The following is a 15,207-nucleotide window of genomic DNA, read 5'->3' on the forward strand; positions in this document are numbered from 1 at the left end:
TGGCCGCGCGAAAAAGTCTTGCGCTGCTTAAAACTTTAGAACTCGTGTTAACCGCAGGCGGCACACGAGGTAATGACGCGGAAATGACGCAGAACGACCTGCTATGGCCGCGCCCGGGGCGCGGTTACACGTGGGTAGGACGCGAAATTTCAGCGGGTAATCGTGGGTGGAGCACGGTCATAGCATGTTCTGCGCCTGTATCGCGGTGTTATTACGTAAAATTAGCGTGTTACGCGTGTGGCGGTCAAACGCCTTTCTCCAAGTATATATAGCGCGATTTGCCGAGCACACGTCAGTTGTGCTCGAGACGTCAAGGGGTGAACATGGATCCCCGTCACCGTAGTGACCTCGTCTTAATCCATTTTTATTTCTTGACATTTATTTACATTTCATAACAAGATAATAAAATAAAAATGAAAAACTTTTACAATAATAACATATTGGCTTCTTCGGTGCCATAGCTTGAAATCTTGATCTTCACGGGACTGTGTCTTGAGCGGTTATGATTTCTACAGCCCGGTGTTATGCCGAGAAATGCATCCCTGCCGAGATTTGCATCCCCTCGCTACTACAACCACTTTTACCTCGTTTTATCTCACTTTTATATCACTTTTAGGGAATGTAATGGCGAACATCTAACCAAATCCACTTCGTCTTGCATTTGTTGGGAACGTAATACAACTTAAACCATTCTGTCTTTGTTTTTGTTGTGAACGTAATCGAACGGTAATGCACACCGTATATAAATCACTTTTGAGAACTGTTATGCACTCTACCGTAAAGCTTATTATGCAGAAATCAGCTTTACGGTAGAGTGCATAACAGTTTCAATACGAGCGATTTGAATAGAAAAAGGCAAAATAAACATGTTACCTGCTCAAAAGTGATTTGTATACGGCGTGCATTACCGTTCGATTACATTCACAACAAATACAAAGACGGAATGGTTTAAGTTGTATTACATTCCCAAAAAATGCAAGACGAAGTGGTTTTGGTTATATGTTCGCCATTAAATTCCCTAAAAGTGATATAAAAGTTAGATAAAACGAGGTAAAAGTGGTTGTAGTAGCGAGGGGATGCAAATCTCGGCAAGGATGCATTTCTCGGCATAACGCCGGCTCGGCAGCTTTTATACCCGTGGTCCACATGAGAAAATGACGCGGAAATGACGCGATGAGGAAGCGGAACAGTCGCCGGCGTCTGTTTTGCGGGCATACCACCGATGAACAGCGGGTTGGCCAATTTTGCGCATTTTCCATCGCGGGCAATCACGGGCAAAAAAAAAAACGCAAAATGTTACCCGCGATACAGACGCAAACGGCTGTGTGACCGGGCCCTTACTGTTCTATTTTTACCCCATCCACCTGCTCATTTACGGCTGTATTAAATTCAACTGATGTACCGTAGATTCTTGATTACAAGCCACTACTTTTTCTCTTCACTTTGAACTCTGTGGCTTATAGTACAATTCGGCTTCTTTTTTCTATCTGAAAGCGGGGGGTCGCAAAGGTGTCGGCAGAGACTTCGGACCCGCACCAGGCACTTCCCGTGGATCTCCTCTGGCGGGGAGCGCCTATGGCAATGCAGCGGCGCTCCCCGCCCCATCTGGCTGGTTTAGAGCTGGTGCGTTCCAGGGAAATCTGTTTAATTAATGCAAAGCATGGAGGAAGATGACGTAATGTGATTTCTGCCAAGTGCTCTGAATTTCAAAGTGAAAAAAAAATCATTGCAGCGCAGGTAAACAACGGGAGTAACTACGACTTTTTTCAGTAGCCAAATGCTTCGTCTGTTGAGGTTGAGTGGAAATGATCTAAATGCAAACACACGTGTTAGATTGACTGTCTTTAATGGGGATGAGCGAAGAACAAAATGCACTCCATAGGGAAGGGAACACAGGGAAGCACAGTCCATACAAGGCTGGAATAATAAAGTATTCATAATATGCAACGAGGTGTTGAGGGCTTTTTTGAGAGTGGCGTGGATGGACATGAACTTCAATGATTCGACACTCAAACTAAGTCAAAGAAGATCTTAAGACTGGAGTTCTAATGAGCACAAAAGGTGCCTAAGCAGGCAAAAAGTGCCTTGGCGCCCTCTCATGGGCGTTGGCGCACGGCAACCTTACATTGTAATCTAATTAGTTAAGCGCATGTATGGATGGATGAGATTCCCACTCTGTGGAGTAAGAAAGCGATCTTGGCAGAATTAGAGGGGAAATGTCTAGTACAGAAAAGTAACGAATTTTGCCACCATTAAGACACTCATTTGCAACTGTCGATATCAATTTATTGGGAGGAGCAGTCAATATTAATGAAATTGGCATTAACATATTCCCAGGAATGTGATAAAATATTCTGACGCTTGCTTTTGCCAAGTGACTGATCTTAAGCTATCCTGCCCCTTGAGCACATGACAAAGTGATAGAGAAGAGACTGAGTATTGCTACTACTACATAAAAATATCATGCCTACACGAGTTACTAAGAAGAGGTACACCATAATTATCGGGCCGTCAGTTATCAGACTAATCACAGCCTAAAATGACATCGCCATTTTCGCCCCGATAGGAGAAATATGTTCGATAATCTACTGCAACACTTAAGTATTCCACAAGGCAAGACTACGCCACCAGGCTGTACTTGCCTAAGACACACCACAGGAACTGGTGCCCCTACGACCCTTGTGGTTATGGGAACCACTTGTAAGACCGATTCCAAGAATTTATGTGTAATGATTTTTTGTTACACTCCTGCATATATGCCATTGCCAATTTCATTCATATTGACTGCTGAGATAGTTGGTTGAGATTGACAGTTGCGGACACAATCCGCAAACAAGTGTGTTAGTCACGCCAGTTACTTTTTTTTAATAGGAATTTCCCTGCTGATTTTTTTAACATGTAAAAAATGGCTGTTTAATCCTGCGGCTTAAAGCCTTGTGTCGTTTGTACCCCAAAAAATTTAGGAGACAAAATGCATGTATGTCATTGAATATAATATTAGTGTCGTGCATGGTGTGGCGCACATTCATTTGTATGCGTATAAAGGTAGAAACGCTTGTGTTGTCAGATAGGTATCTGACCCGAAAGGGGATAGGGTTTTGACTGGTAGGCTACGCGAAGCTAGGCTAAGCTACGCAACGTGTTGTTGGCCCCTTTGGCCCGTGTTTCTTTGGAATTGGTGTTTAACGGAAGTCAGGTGGAATCAAGATGTTAGTTTTAGGTAACTTGCAGACTGTTCCAAGAGAAATTTCTTCGGATTACTTGAAATCAATACATAACCCCAGTCACTTCAGGTAACATTTAGCACCTCAGTCTATCTCAGTGGTTTTCAAATAGTGGGGCGGGCATCCCTGGGGGTGGTGTGGGGGGTTGATGTGTGGCTCTGTCAAGGCGCGTTTGACTTCAGCTTTTTTCTTTAACTTTCCCAGAATAAAGTGCAATTGCAACTCCACATTACCAGGGGGAAGTTGTGTTCTCAGCGGAAGAGTGTATATTTTACATTTAGCCATTAAGCACAGTGTATAAGTATTGAGTATAAAGAGTAGACAAAAAGTGTAGTATGAGCTCAAGTGGCCTTATGAAAAAAATATTTTAAAAGGATGTGGAGACAGGTGAAGAGAGACACAGTAAAGAGATAAACATAAGTCTCCTCCCAAAGCACTTTACTGTAACTTTGGAGGGAGTCGAGCAGAGACCCAGTATGCTTGCTATGGTGGCAGCGGAAAGCATGAAACCAAATAAATTGAACTGTCACTTAATGACCTTACAACCCAATCATGCTAATAGGACGCTTGAGTTTTGGCATGTACGGAGGCGACGTGTTTACTCTCAATGTTGAGCAATCTTTGTTTTGTCCGCACCAATATTATGTGATCACTTAAGAAAAAATAATCGATATTAGGGGGAGCGAGAGGATTTTTTTCTTTCGAGTTCGGAATTGAGAAGCAGTGGCCTATGGATATCTCAGTTGTAGGGCAGAACTCCTTCAACCACAAAGATGAATTATTATTTTTTAATTTGCGCATGCGGCTGTTAATTAGGTGCACTCCATAGTCTGGAATTTACGGTATGTAATTGACTATTTTGACTTCCAACCAGTACACATCATCAGACACTTCACCTTCGTGACAGCAAATTTTCTCCAAATTGAGCAAACAAAACGGCCGTAACAAGATCAGCTCTAATCAGCGTGTCATGAGAAAGTGCCAGGAAGGTTTTTTCCCCCCTGCCATTGTCACTTCAATCCAAAGGGCCGATTTCCCCTCTTTCCTTTTAATTATGCGCGCAACCGTCCTTCGCAACCTTCTCGGCTTTCATACGCTGAAAACATGCGATGGGGCAAGCCTGCTCAGTGATGTGCATGCCCTCCCATTTGCCTGACAGAAAACAATGGCCGCCTCATAATTAATGGGACTCGCACAGAGGAGCTTCTTCACAGCAAAAGAAAAAAAGAGAGAAAAGGGGGTAGACATTATCCAATGTACATGTTCTACCATGTGATTAATTCTCCTCCCCCAGGCCAGTTAGAACCTCTCGTTTGGTGATCATTTCAAACGTTTTGCTTGAAAAATTTGGACAGGGGCCTGTTGACCACAGGTGTCAAGCATGCGGCCCGCGGGCCTGATCAGGCCATCCAAGGTTTTTCATTCGGCTTGACAACACCCAGAGAAGCGCAAGAGGACAATCAGCTGTAGTTTGAAATATGTCCACTTGATGTTGACAAAGTCAGGAGCCACTAGCAAATCAATTGGAGCTTATATTACCTTCTCTCTCTTTCTTTTTAGTTTTCACTCTGTCTTTTTCCACTCCCTCTTTTACTCTCTCTCTCTCTCTCTCTCTCTCTCTCTCTCTCTCTCTCTCTTTCTCTCATTTATACATTACAGTAATCTCTCTCTCTCTCTCTACATCTGTCTCTTTCTGTCTCTTTCTGTCTCTCTCTTTCTGTATATCTGTCTTGCTGTCTATTTCTCTCTCTCTTCTTTCTTTTTCTCTGCCTTTTTGATGCTCTTGATTTTTGTCTCACTCTCTCTTTCTATTTTTCTCTCTCTATTTCTCAATTCTTCTTTATTCACTTTTCTCTGTCTTTTTCATGCTCTCTCTCTCTCTCTCTCTCTCTCTCTCTCTCTCTCTCTCTCTCTCTGTTCTTTATTTTCTTTCTTACTATCCCTCTACATTTCTCTTATTTTTTCCTTAACTCACTCTTTTTACTATTTCACTCTCTTCTTTTTCAAAATGATTGTTTTGTTTTGTTTTGGTTGCAAAAAAGTATGTAATGGGCAAGGTACTCAAAATCTTCTGCAACAGCCTACTCCCATTGAGTAAATAATTTTGTATTATATTCTTGTAGTGTACAATAGTTTATGTGCAAATATGTTGTTGTTTCCTTTTGGAAATTATCATTAATAAACGTCAAAAACAAACTCCTCTACTATAATGAGGGGGGTAAGGACACAACCGAGTGTTCCTTAAAACCAACATTGTTACATAATTTGTCAAAAAATGTGAATGCATTTGAGTTTGAATAATCCGTGAAGAACTGGGGAGAAGTGCTAAACAGCCTGCAAATCGACGATGCCTCTATTGTGTAAGAGTGTCAGTGCTGCTCTCTGCTGGTCAATAACATTTAATGTAGTTTATAAGGGTTTGGGTCAAGTTTTACTTGAAAATAAATGCATTTCTATTCATTTAATTTGCATACTTTAATGAGAAACATTAATACAGAAAATGATAACAATCACTATCCTCTATCATCAAACCTATAATAGTGGTGTATAAAATTAATTTGGGGACACTTTTTGTAAAATTAATTCTTGACGCCAGTTTTATGGTTTTTAAATATTTAATTATCAAGTAGCCTGAATTCACATTATACTGTTTGTGTTTTTAATCATTTGTAGTCACCGTGGCTCAGAAAGTTAGACCATTTATTTTGGTCAGTATTTTTACTGTAGTCATGGACATTACTTGATTTCTTATATTACTATAATTTGTTCATGCTTTTCTCGAAAATATTAGAAATCAGAAATATGTGTATTTGAAATCAGCACCAATATATGTTTACCTTATTTGATTGCAATCTTACACAACAGGTAATAAAATATATTTTGTCTTTAACTCATGAGCAGATAATTAGTATTGTCTTAGAAAGTTCAAGTATTTATGATAAAGTTATTTATTTTCTCTAGTGGGGGACGCATGGCAACTGAGTGGTTAGCGCATCTGCACCGCATTTCTAAGGTCATTGGATCAAATCAAGCTACCAACCTCCTTTTGCATGTTCTCCCCGTGCTTGGATTGGTTTCCTCCAGGTAGTCGTTTCCTCCCACATTCCAAAAACATGCATGAGAAGAATATTTTGTGATGAGATTTTTTTGCCTACAAAGTAAATCTGTTCATTAATTTACTTTATTTTAAATTGTATAACTGAGTTTTTTTTTCATTTTTATGTTTCAAATAAATTAGCTTTCAAAAAAACAAGTTATGTATATATTTTATATAATGTTGTGGTATTTTTGATCACAGGCTCTGACACAACATATGAAATAAAAGACCCAAAAACAGTTTTATTCACAAATTACAAAAAAAATGCCATTTAGTATTGACACATTGTCCATTGCAGGAATGATGTAGCCCCAGTTAGTCACTTCAGAACCAAGGTCTCCAAGTGAGTGAAGATGACTTCTCTGACTGTTCGGGGTGTGGAGGAGTCCTCAAAGGGGCAAGCGAAGGATAGTGGAAGAGCGTGGGGCCCGCCTGCTGAGCCGAAGTGGGCGAAGAGGAAGTCGGGTGGGCCGGCAGGGCGTGAAGGGAGTGTGGCAGCGTGGGAAAAGAAGCGTTGCTGCACGGAGGCGACACGCTGGGGGGGAAGGAGAAGTGACAGCCCAACGAGGGGAAAGGAGGAGAGGAGGAAGCAAATGTGGGGAAGGAGGGCGAGAACCAAGGGGAACTCGGAGGGGTGAGCAGCGGAGTGGAGCAAGCGTGTGGTTGCGATGGGGAATGCGAGGCACCGGGGGGCTCGCGACCCTCACATGTGCAAACGGCTTCTGCCGCGTCAACGAGTCTGGAGAGGGGGTTCAAAGACGGTGGGCGCCCGGCCCTCTCTTTCTCGGCGTGTTGCCTCAGCCCCTCCAGCAAAGCGGCCCGCTGCAAGGCCGGCATCTTGTGCATGTAACTGGCCATCTGCCACACACACTGCTGAAAACCCGCACCTTCCACGCCAAAGCGGGCGGGGATGTTCGGGTGGAGACTTACCGCACCGTTGGGGGCATCTGGGGGATAAAAAAGGGTTCGAGCCCCCTCATTAGGTGTGGTAAAAGTCAACAAGAACAGTGATCAGTGATTCCCAACCAGCAGCTCATTAATCCTTTATTACACCAGTATGCCGTGTTGCTACTATGGCTTTCCTGAAGCGCAATTACTTTTCTCGGTAACGGGTTATCTAAAAAAAGTTAAAACTACTGTTGTGAAAACAGTTATGGCGGCGCCATCTCAAGCTCAATGTACAGAGACCCTGAATTTCTCTTTCAGGATATTCTCCCTACCGTATCTACTCGCATCCAAGCAGAATTTACATCAATAAAGTGAAATACTTAAATCAGGGTGTCATCTTCAATGGACATGTTTAGTTGTGTTTCACCGGTAGCAAATGGTAGGCAGTGCGTGGGGTGGGTGGGCGTGGATTATATAGGAACATCAAATCAACTGCAAATCAATGAAGGAAAACGTAAATATAAAGGGGGGCAGCACGGCAGTGGTTAGAGATCGAACCTCCTGTGTGGAGTTTGCATGTTTCCCCAGTCCTTGCGTGGGTTTCCTCCAGGCACTGCGGTTTCCTCCCACATTCCAAAAACATGCATGTCAGGTTAACTGGCCGGTCCAAATCGTCCCTAGGAGTGAATGAGCGAATTGTCTGTCCCTGTGTGCCCTGGGACTGGCTGACAACCAGTTCAGGCTGTCCCCTGCCCACTGCCCGAAGATAGCTGGGATGGGCTCCAGCACCCCCGCGACCCTTCTGAGGATAAGTGGTGCAGATAATGAATAAATGAATATAAAGGTGGGGTGCGGCATTATCAATGATATGGCTTCAATTGTGCCAGGAGATGGCAGCATAGTAACACATGATGTGTGTACATTTCTTAAACAGGATCGAATAAACTTTTCATTTTTCGCATTTTTTGCGGGTTTGTTCCGACCCGAACAAGTCCCATAAAGCAAATAGAAAATAAAGCGCAAGGGCTCTTTGAACTCAGTTTGGTATTGTCAACCCATACTTAACTTTCATTTTTTTAAGAACACACCCTCATAAAAGACAACTTAACTAAGCTAGGAAACACTGATCTAGAGGTTAAAAGCACTTTGTGTGACTAACCGTTACTCATTTTCTTGCCATCTGTCCACTTGTGAAGATATTCCACAGTCAAGTCCAAAATTTCTGCTTTCTCAATTTTGGGATTCTGCAAACGCTGTTGGTGATAATGTTTTCAATACAGTTCCCACCCAAAAATTCAATGTGCTTACACTTTCTCATTCTGGAATAATGACAACTTACCGGATCCGCTGTGTTAGTCAACAACAAGTTTCTGAGCTCGGCGAGGCTTTTGTTTATGCGATCTCTTCTCTTCTTTTCCACCGCCGGTTTGAGAATCTAGCGACGGCGACACGAAGAGATGGTGAAAGTTTTGATTTTCTAAATAATCACGCCGTACAATCATTGGAATTTTAGGACAACTATCTTATGACAACTTTCTACAGCACCGTTTCGGAAACTGTCTGCACGAGCAAATTTATAAACCGTTTGGTTCTACCCTAAACAGTACGATAAGCCTTAACAAGTTTAAAATATTTAAAGATGTCAAGGAAGGGACTTGAGCGTGAACTTCTTTTAAAGGGACACTGTGTAATAATAGACCACTAGTTGTCACTGTTTTATTTATTTCTATAAAGAACAAAGAAGATAACAAACTATACAGACTCAAAGTGAACAAGCAGCATCATTTTTCTTCTCTTTTTTTTTCTTTTTCTCAGCCTTTTACAAAGTTTTTCTTTTTTTGTACCTGTAGCAGCAAGATAACGGAGAATCATTTCAGCCCCATCTAGGTTAGACCTATGCTAGGTAAAATAAATACACATTTTTCGACCTCTAGGTATTTTAAAAAAGTACGCCTGCATGATAGGTCATGTATTTTTTCGCATTATTGAAATAAATAATGTTTTTTAATGAATAACGTTTTAGCACTAGGAGGCAAGGAATAATACAAAATGTCCCTTTAAGGTCATATATACATATAGAAACAAAAAAACTTTTTAATTAGAAGAAAAAGTAATTCATATACAAAAATTTGTCATACTCGTTCAAAAAATACATATATAAATTCCTCTTCTCCCTCTTTTTTTCTATTTTCAAAGACTTCTCAAAAGAAACTCTAGGGAGCCACTAGGAAGCTCCATGCGGCTCCAGAGCTGTAGGTTGCTGACCCAAGGTCTAGGCCGATGGGCCCATGTCCAAATGCAAGGGCCAGTTTTTAGGGTCAATCCAACCCTACAAGCAAGCCACGTAATCACTTTGGCCATTTACCCTGGAATAGCATGTGGCTCTTTGGCGCTCCCTAGTGTCCCCTTGAAGTTTGTTCCTAAATTGTTGATAATGGAAGATGATCTATAGAGGGCAAACATGTCACAAACATTTTTAACACTTTACAGTGAATAGAAATACAAACAATATATATATACAGTAGGTGTTGCCTTCTTTATCAGGCATACATAAAGCTTTTTTTCGAGGCTCCAAACATATTATTTTATTTATTGGTTCTAATATGGCTTTTTCAACATTTGGAGTTGCCAACCCTGGTGTAATAGTATTGTAAGTACAGTTAAAGTCTGATAAAAGTGATCTTAGAAACAGCTTTTAATAGTAATGTTGCTGTGGGAGACCAAAAATATAACAGTGAACTTTGTGATTGTTTTCAAATGTGACAAGCAAAAACACGAGGACTCAATTTAACATTAACATTGTAAACACTAATACTTCAATAATATTTTGTGCCAAAATTTAGGTAAATGATCACACTCTCACCCTTTTTCTACTCTTGTTCTCCTCCTCCAGGGTTTTTTCGAAGTTCCTAGTCATGTTGGTCCCAAAGTGAGAAACCTGAAAAAGTGGAGGGAGAACTTTAGGGAGGACTGATTAAGTATTCGGCCACAGGTCGCTCTCCATTGGCTGACAGATGTAATTGGCCCCGCCTCATTTTCTTCACAGGCCGCGCCCCTTGACAAACGCAACCCCACACGTCACAAAATCATGACTATATTCTTTATAAAAATAAAAGGTCGTGGAAACGCATATTTCAAACAGAAAAAAAAATGAAAGAAATATTTATGTTCTATTTTATCCCGTGTTTGCTTTGTTGGATCAAAATTAGAAACGTGCACAATATGTATATTAGTCTACAATTACAAGTATTTCATATAATTGAGATTGAGGTGCACTTTTTTCCTCGGAGAAACAGTTTAAAACGTTTGGAGATATAATTACAATTTTAATTGTCTTTATTGTAATTGATGACAACATAGTGATCATTGTTTACATCGAATAACAACATAGTAATCGTTGTTTACAACGAGATTAGACACTGCAGGATAAACACATACATGTCAATTTATACGATTTCCCATATTCTAAACATTTTTGATCATTTCAACACCGAATAACAAATTTCATACTGCTAAGTATAACGAGCAACACTAAATTCACTGCATGTGGGGACATAAATAAGACAGATGCTGAAATAATTGTTTGTGTGGTTTACTTGAATGAAAGTATTTTCACAAATTTTCGGTCGTTTTTATTCCAAATAAGCTGTCTTGCTGTGAGTAAATAGGTTCTGCATTGTGTTTGTAAAGTTTATAATCGCTTAATGAAGGGAGTTGCGATTGGGCAGGGTTAACGGGTGTGTCATATGCTTTATAAAAATAATAGTTCGTGGAAATGTATATTGCAAACAACATGAAAGGACTAAAATTAGAATTAGAATTGTCTTTATTGTTGTTGTAAACAACGTCGAACCCGTTATTATTTGACATGGGCTTCAAGGATAAACACACGTGATAAAGACCTAAAAGAGAAAAACAAAAAAGAATTTCACTTAGTTGTGTTCTCTTTGATTCTGTGATAGCTTTCACCTATCAAATTTAGAGACGTGCAAAATACGTATATTGGCCTATGTTTACAGGTATAACCTCACTTATTTAAATCGTTTTGCGTGGGTGAACATTTTTAAAACATTAAATTAAAATTTATTTTTTTAGATTAACCTTGAAGTGGCCCCAGAAGAGTGCGAGGCTGGGAAAGGGCTTTTCCTTCTCGTGGGAACAGAAATCAAGTGAGAATCTGCTCAGCTTTTTTATGATGTGTGAGACTTCACTTTGCATTAATGAAGTGATGGGTACAAACGACCAAACGTGGGTAAATTTATTTGGGGGGCAGGGTCTTGATTCAATTTTTTACCTGATATCTCCAACTCGCACGCACATAAATGCGTTAAATTGTACACGATTGTATTTCTAATTTCGTTTCAGGAATTAAGTTGTGGAGGCTGCAAAGCGCTTTTCTGCAGATGAAAATGATGCTGAGTTTGAGGTGTAAGGATGATCGTTGCACTTACGTGCCAAGTGTGCTGCTCGGGGGTCAACTTAGCACTTCACAAAAGCAGACAACCACTTGTTGCCTTCACTACACGTTCCCACACTCTCACCCATGCAAACGTTAGTTAAGCTGCAGAAAAAAATCACCTTGTAAAGAAAAAAAGGGTCCTTTTGGTGTTCACAAATTAGCGAACGTTCTGTTAAAAAAATACAATACTTTTAGTCAAGCGACAACTTTATTGGCTTCTTTTGCAGGCCTGCACAAACATGCTTTACTTCTCCATTTTTCTCTATATATTTCACGAGAAAAGATTTACTAATAATGAAGAGCAGTTTTTACAGGCCTACACAAACAAACAACTTTATAGTTCATGAATTCGTAAATAACTGTACAATCATAACATAACAATTGAGTTTAAATCATAATGCGTCTTACGTGTATTACTTGTTTGTTACTGCATATCATTTCATATCCTTGAAACGATTATTTAAATGATAAAAATGGTCAAACTTTATGATTTGAATATATTTTATAACTATTTTTGTTGTCCTTGTTTTTGTTTGTTTTGCTGTCATTGTCGTAATTTGTTTACAATATAGATAAATTTTGATAAGACTAAACCTCCTGTTTTTTTGTAAAAAAAAAAAAAATCAAACGGAAAACCTACCCCAGATTTAGGGTACTTACCTTTTATCGGCAAAAAGGTTTTGTTTTGGTCTAACAGTTCAAAACAAATACCCCTAACTCAATGTTTTTATGAAAAGGATCAGGGATTCATTGTTTTGAAAAGCACAACTGAGCAAAAAAATGCGTTTTCTCTTCCATTACACTCAAAATATACAACATTTTATTAACAATGACCCCAAAATGGACTTTGTTCCTAAAAAGGGTCATTTTGTTTTGATAACCCCATCGATTGGGTAGTTTAGTATACCAAAGAACCAAGAATGTTGGTTTGATTTTTTATATATTTACTATAAATTAAATATTAAACAGCAGGTTTATATTTAAATATATAAGAAACCGATCAGTTTTATTTACTAATATGAGAAACAAAAGCTGTAAATGTATTAATCACTTATTGCAAAACGTATGGAGTGCTGGGAGGTCGGTGGTTCGCGCCCCGGCCGAGTCATTCCTAAGACTTAAAAAGTGGTCGGCGGCGCCCTCTGTTGGCTGCGGCTGCATCGGCTCGCTACAACGGGTCAGGTGCAATCGACATTTCGTTCTGTGTACATTGTTACACAGAATGACAATACAAGGAAATTATTATTATTATTATTATTATTAAATATGTTTTTTTCTTCTAACTCGTTTTTTGAAGCAGAGCTTGGTACTTTTGTTTGTAGGTTTTCTTTCTATTCTTTATAATGATCAAATAGTATAAACGTTACTCTGCTTGGTTTGTGATGTTTTGTCATCTGGATTTCTGAAAATGAACATCTGTTTCAATCTGCATGAAAACAAATACATATGTCCAAAAATCGTGGAGTAAGATAAAGCAAAATTTCATGCATTAAATAAAAATCTACTCAAAAATAGATGTTATCAATGTTAGCCATTCACTATAGGTGAAATTTTGAGGATATTAGCCATAGCATACAAGCCACGAAGGAAGGGGCACACATGCTGCTTCCTGGATACAAATGTATCATCAGAAGATACCAGTAAGTGTGACAATTTACAAAATGCACTTTAAAAATCTACTAAAACCAAATATTTCCCCAATAACACTGACGAGTAGATCTGCATCGGCTCGCTACAACGGGTCAGGTGTAACGACATTTCGTTCTGTGTACATTGTTACAAAGAATGACAATACAAAGGAAATTATTATTAATTATTATTATTTCAGAAACAAAAATTTGTTCTCTCACTCTATGCATGGTGTCAAATTTTGTACACTTGACCACAATCCCTAAAATGGTGTAAAAAAATCAAAACGAATTATTACAATTGTGACGATGTAAGGATTCAGGAATTAGTTTCGCATCCCTATTTCACTATTTCCACTTCTGATTAAAAAAAAAACAATCCATTAAGCGACCTCACCAAAACTCGTTTTCTCTTATTGTGTCTGGTCTTACTGAAAATCTAATTCAGCCTTGTTTTTGTCCACAATTGATGTAAAATTCACAGTGGGAAAATTCACAGTGGGACTTAACCAAACACACCCGGCGGAGTAAAGGCCCACATTAAACCACACCCCCTACATTGCATATTACTGTATTTTATTGCAATGTGTATTCTATGTAGCAATATCTAGATATCTAGATACTCTATATAACACGCTATCTATCTATCTATCTATCTATCTATCTATCTATCTATCTATCTATCTATCTATCTATCTATCTATCTATCTATCTATCTATCTATCTATCTATCTATCTATCTATCTATCTATCTATCTATCTATCTATCTATCTATCTATCTATCTATCTATCTATCTATCTATCTATCTATCTATCTATCTATCTATCTATCTATCTATCTATCTATCTATCTATCTATCTATCTATCTATCTATCTATCTATCTATCTATCTATCTATCTATCTATCTATCTATCACAGACTCTATTTTTGAGCCGTTGCCATGGACACCAACGTGAACGGTCTCTGGACCTCCACTATTATCTTCGATTTGAAACGGAAGTATCAGCGGGTGTTAAAAGACACTTAATCCATGCAGAATAGCCGTGATCCGATCATCCGAGTGTTATCTCCACACTTGAGCCCATTGCGGGATCAAGAAAGACCCTAAAAACGCACACATTGCCAAAAGTGCCAACGTGAGTGCCAGGCAAGATGCAACCGAGTCCCGACAGAATAAATCAAATATTAAATTCAGACGCAGTTTATGGCCATTGTTGTGATGCAATAACTAACTACACGTCTGGAGGCAAAACTACCAAATGGCACGATCGCTTTGCGTAACTGAAGTGGGAAATGTGATTTGTTACCAAAGGCACATGCGCATTTGGGAAAACACGTCTATGTTGAAGGGAATTCTGGCTCTTTTTGGAGAACCGGCTTTTTCAACTTGACTTTATTGTTTCAGAGAGAGAGATAGATAGAGAGAGAGAAAGATTTAGAGGGACAGAGAGAAAGAAAAGCATATGAAGAGTGAGAAAGAAGGAGAGAAAGAGAGGGAGCGAAAGACAAAAAAAGAGAGAAATGGTGAGATAGAGAAAGTGAGAAAGAGGCTAAGAGAGAGTCGGAGAAAGAAAGTGAGGTAAAGAGAGAGGAGGGATAAAGAGTAAGAGAGGGAAAAGATGGGAGAAGATAGAGATATGATGAAATAAGAAAGAAAGGGAGAAATGTGCTGATAGAGAGAGACAAATAGAGCGACAAAGAGAGAAAGAGGAATGGGGGAGGGAGAAAGAGGGGTATATACAGCAGGGAAAGAGAGAAGGAAAGAGAGACAGAGAGAGCGAGAGAGAGTTTTCTAGGAGGGTCGGCTCCGTATTGATGAGGAATCGACGAGAGTCGGCTCATACAGTCGTTTCGTTTCTGAACAACCATCACTAAAATACGCAGTTTTTTACTCGGCTTGTGGTAGGC

General features: G+C 39.5%; 1 protein-coding gene across 1 annotated transcript; it reads right to left on the minus strand.

Moving 5' to 3' along the window:
* Positions 1–6,538: 6,538 nt before the first annotated feature.
* Positions 6,539–11,840, minus strand: LOC148359245 (uncharacterized). Its single transcript, XM_088344108.1, has 5 exons — positions 11,788–11,840; positions 10,073–10,147; positions 8,549–8,644; positions 8,369–8,462; positions 6,539–7,268 (listed from the first exon to the last, which is right to left on the minus strand). The coding sequence occupies exons 2-5, from the start codon at positions 10,124–10,126 to the stop codon at positions 6,646–6,648; spliced, it is 867 nt and encodes a 288-aa protein (XP_088200234.1). The 5' UTR covers positions 10,127–10,147; positions 11,788–11,840; the 3' UTR covers positions 6,539–6,645.
* Positions 11,841–15,207: the final 3,367 nt, after the last annotated feature.

The sequence above is a fragment of the Urocampus carinirostris genome, chromosome 9 (genome assembly GCF_059441175.1).
Source record: "Urocampus carinirostris isolate Australia breed hairy pipefish chromosome 9, RoL_Ucar_1.0, whole genome shotgun sequence".
NCBI classification, from domain to species: Eukaryota; Metazoa; Chordata; class Actinopteri; order Syngnathiformes; family Syngnathidae; genus Urocampus; species Urocampus carinirostris.